This window comes from Daphnia carinata, chromosome 6 (assembly GCF_022539665.2).
Source record: "Daphnia carinata strain CSIRO-1 chromosome 6, CSIRO_AGI_Dcar_HiC_V3, whole genome shotgun sequence".
NCBI lineage: Eukaryota > Metazoa > Arthropoda > Branchiopoda > Diplostraca > Daphniidae > Daphnia > Daphnia carinata.
In genome coordinates this window covers 7,427,585-7,437,904 of record NC_081336.1, presented here as the reverse complement: position 1 = coordinate 7,437,904, position 10,320 = coordinate 7,427,585, and the positions used below count along the sequence as shown (strand labels likewise).

General features: G+C 39.4%; 1 protein-coding gene across 1 annotated transcript; it reads right to left on the bottom strand.

The window, feature by feature from the left end:
* Positions 1-1,416: 1,416 nt before the first annotated feature.
* LOC130702044 (uncharacterized) lies at positions 1,417-8,561 on the bottom strand. Its single transcript, XM_057523713.2, has 4 exons — positions 8,347-8,561; positions 3,377-4,184; positions 2,897-3,170; positions 1,417-2,774 (listed from the first exon to the last, which is right to left on the bottom strand). Exons 2-4 carry the CDS (start codon positions 3,985-3,987, stop codon positions 2,460-2,462), a joined length of 1,200 nt encoding a protein of 399 aa, XP_057379696.1. The 5' UTR covers positions 3,988-4,184; positions 8,347-8,561; the 3' UTR covers positions 1,417-2,459.
* Positions 8,562-10,320: the final 1,759 nt, after the last annotated feature.

The window sequence follows — 10,320 nt, the reverse complement described above, 5'->3', positions numbered from 1 at the left end:
TGTAGCGATACTCAAATGTTTTGCTGGTAACAGGGCTTCCGTTTATTACACACCATGCAAGGGTGCCACACTGCTACTGCGTCGTTAGTACGTTAGAGCAAAAATGGCAAGAAATTCGCGAACTTTCGAAACAGGCTCTACAATAAAAACAAATATTTATATTTTAAATATAGAACTTTCCTTTTGCTAAAACCTAGCCATGTCTGAAAATGTGATGTTACTGTACAATTGTTTATGAATAATTGAAATAGAATTAAGCTAGAATGCAAAAAAACAGTTTTGAATATTTTCATATGATATTTTTTTTTTTTATCTACGAACACAAATAACGCAAAAAATTGGCACCTATTTTAACTGAACATCTCTTAATTAATTGTAATTCTTAATTCTTGGGTTTTGAAAAAAAGCCGACAGATGGCCATAGTGAATCCAGTACCGTTGCAAGAAAAAATAAAATAAAAAAGGCTATTGGATAATAACAATCAGAAGCCCATAGGGCTTAAAAAATATGTCACTCAAGCCACTGTGTAAGAATCAGGTGATCTTCAAAGGGAACGAATCTTCGAGCACATTCGTTCACGGACAGCTGCGGCCACTTGTGTAACAAATTCACGTGTTTGTCGCTAGATGTGTCAATTTGCCAATTTCCTTTTGCTTATCCAAATAAAAAAGGATGCTCGTATAAATATCAAGGAACACGACTGTTTCTTTTTTGCTCGTACCTGCTTATCTGGCACTGCCAGACACTCCATCCTACGAACAAAAAGGAATAAAACTCTTCTTCTGTACTGAACAACTTGACGTGGTCTGTTGTCTCGTCGCAGTCATTCTTTTTTCCCAGTACGGGCGAACTGGATCCAACCGGCTTCTTATTCAAATGACTTTGCGCTTTTCAGCGCCAGAGACTGGTTCAGGGTTTGGGAAGAATAACATTCCATAGATATAGCATAGGAATTTATCAGTATATATAAATTTTTTTTTTGTTATCGGAAAAAATGTCTGCCCTGAGGAAAAACCGGAAATCATTTATGTGAATCGAACCGCTACACGAAAAGGAAAAACAACAAATAACAGAATAAATTCAATGATCCGGAACATTGTTGCATCATTTGTGTGGCTTGTGGAAAAAAATAAAATAAATCCCGAGTTATTCAACGAAAAATAACCATTGCGTAACGCTTTGTTCCAGTCCCTGGATTTTTCTTGTTATTTTCCCATTTTCCTCTCTTCTTTTTTTTCCTATTATTGTTTTTCCCGCGATCAAAGAAAAAAGATGTTAGTTAGTCCCACAGTCACAACGAACTCGATGTGACGATGGCTGCGGAAGAGGGGTGGTGGTGGGAGGCCAGACTAAAGTCTGCGCCATCATCAATTCAGTGCGCGCACAACAAACTGTGTACGCGTAACACATAAAGATTCTCTCTTTCTTTTTTTTTTTATTTAAAAGGAACAGATGGAAATGTATTCATGGCGCAGAATTCTGTACAAACATTTCCCAATCGCTTATTGATAGTTGAACACACAGTTATAGCAACGCCAGCGTGACAAATGGAAAATAACATGAGGCGCAGTAATTTTCTTTACACACACACACAGTTTATGTGGGAACGCAACACATACACACGCAAAAACAATTCAGAATTCTCTTTCTTTTTTTTTTTTTAGGTTTTTTGTTTGGTCCGCAAGTGCCGGATGGCGCACTTTTTCGATGCGAAATTTTGCAGATGAGCCGAAAAAAAAATAGGGAAAAATATTTTAAGAAAAATGATCCACAATGTTTTGTTTTACAGAATACGGGTGGGGTTATACAAGAGATAAATGGCCGAATCATATTGGAGGAATCGAATGATTCAACGGGATCGAAAAAAAAAAATGAGATCGGCGGGCTCTTAAAAACTTCTCTTTTGGACATCCTGAGGCAATTTTTCACGAAAAAGAAATTCAAAACAAAAAGTACGATATCGTTCACTGGATAGTCCGTCTTTTTTTTTTTTTTAAATTAAACAGAACAAGCAAAAAAAAAAATAAAAAGTAAGAGATTTTTTGATTGGTTGATTCAACTTGTTTTTCTTGTTTTTTTTTTTTTTTTATCAACACAAGTTTTCTGTTTTTTTGTCGTAGACTGAGCTGGAATGACTGGGTTCTTCATTAAGGGTCTAAATTTTTTCTCATGGAAAAAAAAAATCGAAATTGTGAAAAGCCATTAATTCCGGACTATAATAAAAAAAAATAAAAAAACAAAACAAGGAGGATACAACAAAGAGATATAATAATAAATTGGCCACTTTGATCCGGAAGACTCGAGATATGGCGGAACGCCATACTGGATTTCGATTCCATAATTTTCTTTTTTCGACTCGATAAATATTGGAAATAAAACGCCACATGTTTTCACCCTGAATTTCCGAAACATCTTCGCAACTCCCCGCTGACGTACGGTTCACGTTGGTCGCAAATTTTTACTTGGCCCGGCTCTTGAGTTTTGTTCCATTCTTCTTATTGGCGGCGGCGGACGCGAAAGCCGACCCAGACGGAAGAGATTTCTTGACGAGCTTCATACGTTGGCGCTCTTGGATTTTGAGCCTTAAGGTGTGCAAGGTGGTCGGACTGGCTCCAGTGCCCAGTCGGACATGTTTGCCCGTTAGAGCTCGAGGTGAGCGCTTCTTGCCGTGTGAGAATCCACTAGCATCCATATCTTCCTCTTCCATTTCGCCTTCACCGTCTGATCCACTGATGGATGCCGCAACAGCCGGCGAGCTCGGTCCAGCCGAAATCTGTCATTATCATTATTCGGTTAGAAAGATAATGATCATAAATCTTTTCTCTCTTCCCACACAGAAAGAAAGGTGGAGGCTAGAAAAAGAAAATTAAAAAAAAACAAAGATGAGTATTGTACCTGTCCGGAACCGGTTGCTGGATCCGTGGCAATCTGTTGCTGCTGGGCAGCTTGGAAAGACTGCAGCATCTGCGTATACCCGTAGCCGAAGAGCCCAAGGAGCCAAGGTGATGCCGACGACAGGTAAGATGACGAAGACGAACTACTGGAACTACCTGGCTCGCTTCCATCATGCTGTTGCTGAATCAGTAACTGCTGATAGTGATGCTGAATCATTTGCTGCTGTCGCATCAACATCTCCATGGCCGCCGACCCAGCAGGTTCCCCTGACCGGCTGCAATACACAAAAACGACATCAATACGCATTTGATTTCATGAAAATAAAAACGAGTTCTAACCGACGATATCCCCCCACTCACGCGGCCCTCGTTAAAAAAATGTTTGAATCTTTCTTAATTAGGGAAACTTTCTCCCGCCGTTTCGACATCGGTAGAGACAACTTTCCAAATAAAATAAAAAGCCGAGATATGATAATCTCACCTGGATGGAAGGATAGATTCAGAGGCTGTCCGTCGCAAAAGGAATTCCAGTTGACTGTTATCAGTGGCCGTTCGGAGAAGGTCCGAATTGCTCGTAAAATTCTTTCTAGACGACGGGCTGTTCCCCGCGTGCGTGGCCGGATGAAAGGTCGTGTTGGCCGATCTGGCCAGCCGTGATTCGCTCATGCAGCGGAATTTTAACGTCTCGGCGGCTGAAGAGGCGGACGAGGTGGTGGCAGTCGATGTCTCCGCAGCGACGGACAGTTTGGCAGGTTTCGATTCTTGCAAATCACCCGACAACCAGGGCGTCCTGTAGCCGGCAATGTCGGCGTGAGACATGGATCGATATTTCAGCGAATCGGCAGCGCTGTGCTCGGCCAGAGCCGGCGGCGGAAGAGGATCTTTAAATCCGTGGATCCTCCGCTTTTTAGCGGCAACGGCCGCCGCAGGTGCCAAACAGCTTTCGGATACGGAGCGGTTGGTGAGGTCGACGCTACGGCACCTGGTAGACAGTTGGCTCAAATCAATTGGCGAATCTGGGGTACCATCAGCTGGTCCGTCATCCATCACGGCGCAATTCTCGGAATTTGCCGTCTTCTCGAAATCCATCATAATATTCGCGTTTTTCTTGGAAGAGAGAACAATTGTTTGTGTGTCTGTGCGTCTTCCTTGTTTTTTGTTTTTTGTTTTTATCGCCGGAAGGGAATGTTATGATGCGAAAAATTTCACTGGAACATCCAAAGTGGTCGAGTACGTCGGCCGACCGGGAGCATCGTCACTATTTTCGCATGATAATTCCAAACAGCTATCTGGAAAAAAAAGAGGAAAAAAACAATTGATTGAAGGGCGTTACGAAATAAAAAATTAAATTCCAGGTAACGATCGCGGTTTAATATGCTGGGAGTATATTTTTTTTTAGGTTCGTTCTAACAATAAATATAGCGCTAGGGAAAGAGAAAGAAAAAAAAAGCTGTTTTTGATGGATGATGTAATAATGGGATCACGCGATAATACCATCAACGCGGAGATACGCAAAGAGGGGAGAAGGCCCTACCCCCCTCATGGGTAATGGTAATAATCATCATCATATATGCGGTGGTTAGTATTTATTTTTTCTTTCCCTTCTTTTTACGTAAAAAAAAAAAAAAAAATAACACGATCCATCTGTCATCTGCGGTCGATTTTTTTGGAGTTTTGTTTTGTGCGCCATTTAAAGAAAAAATTAAATGTCTAAAACAGAAAATTAGTTTTCTTTTTTTTTTTTTTCCTGAATACATATATACAACCCCCTATGGTAAATATCGCATTGGTATCCTAAAGGCAAATGCGGGAACATGAATTTCAAATGTGCCTTTTTTTTTCTCTCAATTTCTAATGGCGCCGCACGTTGTAAAAAAACTAGGCAGACGGGAATGATAATCAGCTTTCGCCTCACTTGCATATTATCAACCGTCGTGTGTGTTTACAGAAGGTTTTGTGGGGGCACAATATCTAAAAATAGACCACAAAAAATATGAAATATAATTCAAAAGATTGTCGCCATCTTTACTTGATGACGTCGAGCGCTGCTTGCCCTTGTCGAAACGTCTAGCAAAGTGTTTCAGGTACGATACGCCAGGTGTGCGGAATTGTCTTATTGACGTCACATTCAAAAAGTAAAAAAAAAATAAATAAAATAAAATAAAATAAATAAACTATTTTCACAGCTGATGGCATAACACGGAGCGAGATAACCATGGCAAAGTCAATCGGAATAATCGACGCTATCGATTTGTTGACTATGACAACAGTTAGAACTTGATACGTTGTACACGCTAATGAAACCAGTCGGAATGCTTCATTTGCCTCTTTACGTCTAGTTTGTACAATTCTCGTGATCTCCGTCTGTGTGTGTGACAGGTGGGTCGATCGTGAGGTCATTAAAAAAAACAAGATGAAATAAAAAACAAAAGCACACAGAACCAGCACCGGATTAAATCCCGCACTAACTCGTTTTCTTCCATGACTAGTTTCTTCTGTGATGTCTTCGTTATCTAACGCTACGTCGAGTCACGCGGGAATCACGATCGATTCAAAGTAGCCCTTTTTATGTTCCTCTACTCAGACCTGAAATTCGTCAAATGCCAATGACCTGGGCTGTGAGAATTAGGAAAAAAAAAAAAAAAACAGGCGACGTAAAAAAATGTCATTAAAAAACAAAAAAAACGGGAGATGGTTGTCGCTAATATTTTTTACTCGTTTTAACTGATATCGCCTTATTTTCTTATTCCAACTAACGTTGATCAAAACGATGGCCAAAAAGAAGAATCGGTTGACGCACAAACAACTTTGGCGAGAGGGGCGAAATGGTCAAGGTTACCATGGAAGGATCGTTAAGTCACCACCGAAAAAGGGGTTTCGTGCTACACAACACCGTTGTTAAAAAAAAAACACATTTTTTTTTTTTTTGGCAAACATGTTTACGTCGTTCGGAAAAAAAAGGCAGGTAAACCGGTTTTTGGAGGGTGCATTTATAATAGGCAAAAAGGAATTGGGGGTGGGGGGAATGTACTGTAGAAAAATATCTTGAAGGGGTTCTTCTTCGTCTATTGTCCAAGTTCAGCGTGACGGATTGTTATATTCTTGTGCACTTCCCCTCTCCCTCATCTTCGGAATGGCTAACAAAAGAGGGATGGGAAAAGGGTTCCTTCCTTTCGCAAAAAAAAAAAAAAGATCGCGCAAAAAAATTTTTCACACGATATGGAAATTCAAAATAAAAACAACCCCGCAAAGTTCATCGCACTCTTCAGGGCGTGTACATGATGTCGGTCAACGAACCGTTTTACCACATGAGTTGTTTCTTTTTTTCTTTTCAATTGGTTATTATCTACTCCAAGAAGAAGAAGAAGATGCTATGTTTATGTTATACACATGGGTTTATCATCAACTGAAATCCTTCCGCAGCTGACCTTGTTGTTTCTTTTTTAAAGAAAAATGATTCAATTGAAATAATAAAAAAAAAAATGATTCAACAATCAAAATGGCCGTTCGTTACAAAGTTCAAAGTCGATAAACACGAAACTATTTAAAATAAAATGTTTCCAACTGCGACATATTTTTCTTTCTCGTGTTATCGATTGACAATGCCCACCCCAAAACTGAACGTTTAAAAAAAAAAAAAAAATGAAACTTCGACACTTGTTTAAAAGACGGCCGATTTCTCAACTATGGAAACAAGTTGACTGGGTACTTTTAAAAAAAGATTTCGTTCGACGGTCAAGAGATAAAAAAAAAAATACAATGGACGTCCATAATCTTTATCACGTCGTCGAGCATTGGGTTTAATATATTTTTCTTTTTGAAAAAAAAAAAAAGGCTATTTCTGAAAATTTGAACTTTTTGTCGCCGGCTGTTTCTCTCGTCAAGTGAAAAACAAATCAACAAGTGGGTGTGGTTCCAAAACGAAGAAAGTAAGAAACAAAATGCTTTTCGGGATAATGACGTGACGGTTACAAATGACGGAACTTAACGAGCACACGCAGCTGTTTTTTTCAACAAAAAAAAAGGGTATAGGGTAAGAAAAAAATTAATGAACTCTCGAAATGCGAATTTTCGCAAGGAATTCTAATCAAGACATGAATAATGAATAAACTTGACGTTGTTAAAAGAATGTTAATGATCGGATCATGAAAAGACACACGGCCATCTGGTAGATCGTTCTGCAAAACAAAAAGGGCTCCACTTGTTGTTACTGGGTGCTAATAAAAAAAAAATAACCATGAATATAATTTGTTTAAATCGTTTGATGTGGGTCAGGGATGGTTGGACAACTCTTTGTAACGTATCAACCATGACCGTCTTTTATTGTATTGCGTAATAGTTTCTTGAATTCGTATTCGGCTACTCGGAAGCACTTAAAACTGCTAAAGTCGTCTGTCTGCCAAAATAAAACGAAAGGGCTTTCAACTCGAGAACGAAGCTAATGGCAAAGTCGTGTCTTTTTTTTCACGCAGACTTGGCGGAAGATCGAGAGCGAACTTTCGTTTGTGGTGTAGGGTATGTTATTTAATCGCCGGTAGCAACAGTCTGAGGGCCAACAGTTGTCACAGGCTCTCCGGGAAAGAAAAAAACGAACGAACGACGGCCATCTTGAATTTCAATTTTTCCATGTCAAAACTTTTTTTTTTTTAGGCAGGTAGTGCAACCTAGCCAATAAAAAAAAAAGGTTGAGTTCACATCTATTTTTAGTTACCACCCACCAAAAAAAAAAAAAAAAAAAAAAGAGGCGGGAATGACACGTGCAAATGTGTAGGCCTCTTCTTTAGTGTGATGTTTTGTACGGCCATTTGTAAATGAGAAATAAAAACAAAGGAGTTCATTGTCTCATTATCTAAGACGAGCGGAAACCATTTGAATATGTTGAACCTGTTCTCGTTCAACACTCGTACGATTATACAGAGGAATCTAGATTACCATTTCGAGCTAAATGAACTTTGTTGACCAGTTCATGGTGACTTAACACTCGACACTAGTTGTAACGCAGAAAGCAAAAAAAAAAAACGTGCTCGTTAAAAATAATCCAACATCCACAATCTCGAAAAAAAAATTTTCTTTTTTCCATCGGGATCCGACAAACAAAAAAAAAAATGAAGGGGGGAGGGAGCGAGCTATCAAGATGACGTCACGCTTCACCGACAACAAAAACAAATGAGACCTCCCTCTTCCATCAAGCGAGACAACCACATTCGCACACATTCACATCAGCCATTGAGAACAAGCGAATCAACGCGCCAGTTTTTGTTGTGCTGTCCCCATTTCTCAATCGTGAAACACAACCCGCCGCCATTTCGTAACGATTATTAAAAAAAAGTTAAGAAGAAAAAAAGGGGGAGAATGTTTTATGTTTTGTTTGGCTGTCTCTTTCGATTGACCAAGTTCGTGACGAAACCGAAAAGAAACCCAGAGAAATAAAAAAAAAACGTGATTACTCACCGATTACGAGCACCGACGTTTGTCGTGAAGAACAACGTGTTGTGAGTTGTTGGAGTACGTAAACTTTGTTTGAGACACTAAGAGAAACTTAAAAAAGAGTTGGAAGTGAAAATAAAAACGGGAAGAAGAGAGAACGCTTTCGTTCGTGACTCGACTGCGCTGAATGCGCCGACAGTGTGAAGAGGATAGAAATGGATGCGAACGACCACCGAGGCGGTTGGAGCACGACTGACGCGACACCTGCAATGAATTGCAAGAAGAACAGTGCAGCACTGCAGCGCCACGGTGGCCGAATAGACGCAACTTGAAAAAGAGGAGGGAAAGACAGGCACTGGGCCTTTTCTGGATTGTCACGCACGTGGAACACCTGTTTCCTCTCTCGTTTTTTTTTGGGGGGGGGGGTAAGTTTCCTTTTCATTTATATTGTCCTCTTGCACATTCTTGTAACAGCATGTCAATCTTGTCAGTCGACAATGTCTTTGCACAGACACATGAAAAGAACTGGCCAATATATTTCGTACGGCGAAATGTGACGAAAAAAATGTTTGCACATCGCCACCATCTTTCTTTTGTTTAAATGCAGCCGATCAATTTTGGCGGGTTCGTGGGGTACTTTGACGCAAACACAGAGAAATGATTCGCTTCAATAGTTTTTTTTTTTTTTTATCGTTTGGACTGTTCGTGACAAAGGGTTTTTGAAAATTGGATTGTCTTTTCGCGTTTCTTTTCCACTAATCTAAGGCCCCAAACTAGAAAAAGAAAAAAAAAGATTGACGTCACATGACGATCACGACGCTGCCAGTGTTTTTTTTTGGTCTCCTGGCCATGGCCGTTTACCTGGAAAATCTCGTTAAAAACATCCGGAAAAATGTATTCTGTTTTTTTTTTATCATAGAAACACACAAATAATTCGACAAAATGAAACCCCAGCAACTCGTTTGCTTCTTAAAAAAAAAAAAAAAAACCCTCAAATTTCGTTCGTCCATCTTGTTTTGTTTTTTTTTCTTCCCCATTCGTTTTTCACGTGCGTCATTTTGTATTCATTCCAGAGGGTAAATTTGAAATTCCGTGATTCTTTTCACTACAGCACGGGCTCTGTTACTATTTATAGCTTCCATACAGGTACTACATATTCAAGTGTGACCTTCAAAGGTTCCCGAATCGTACGAATGGCTAGTTAACGTTGTGTCGGCAATCATTTCTATTTTTTGAACTTTTTTGTTTATTGGTGGTGAAACTATTATTATAGTTGTTTAGTATTTATCTTTTTTTTTTGAAACATAATTTATTTCTTTTTATCTTTGTTGTTGACGTAGACTCAGAGTTCCCCCTCGCCTTAACCCAAAAGGATGCGATAAGATAACCCACATTGCGGCCATCATCAACCCCACCACTGAAAAAAAAGCTATTTTCAGAAAGTCACTGTTTTCTTCCAAAAGGTAATGAGAGCCTCTTTATGTTTAGCCTCATATTTTTACAGCTCGTTATCATTCAATGCGGTATCCGCATTTTTTCGTAAAGAAAACAAGGGCCGGGAAGTCCTTTTGAAAATGTTCTAAAATCGCGTCTGTTATACAGGCGATTAAGAGATTGACTGAAAGATAACGATTGTTTAAATAGAAATTTAATTATTTGAATTGTTTTTAGGGTGTAGAAAGTTCTCTATGATCTTTTAGGTGTGAACGTACACAGTGAACTGCAAGGTACGCCGTGATAATCCATGGCCTGGAAAACGAGAATAGAAACATTTGATTCCTTGCTATTTTTTTTATGACATCTGCTGATAAATTTAACGATTATTGCGATGCTGTTGGGAACGTTTAGAAATCCCTGGAAAAAAAAAAGGCGCTGGCAATGAAAAGTTGGCTACAAAGAAATAAAACGTGAAGAGCGAAGCAAATGCTGAAAAAGGTGGATCGATACTTTGGGTTGCCTTCGTGCGTCTATATTTAGACTGGCCGGCAGGTAGACGCA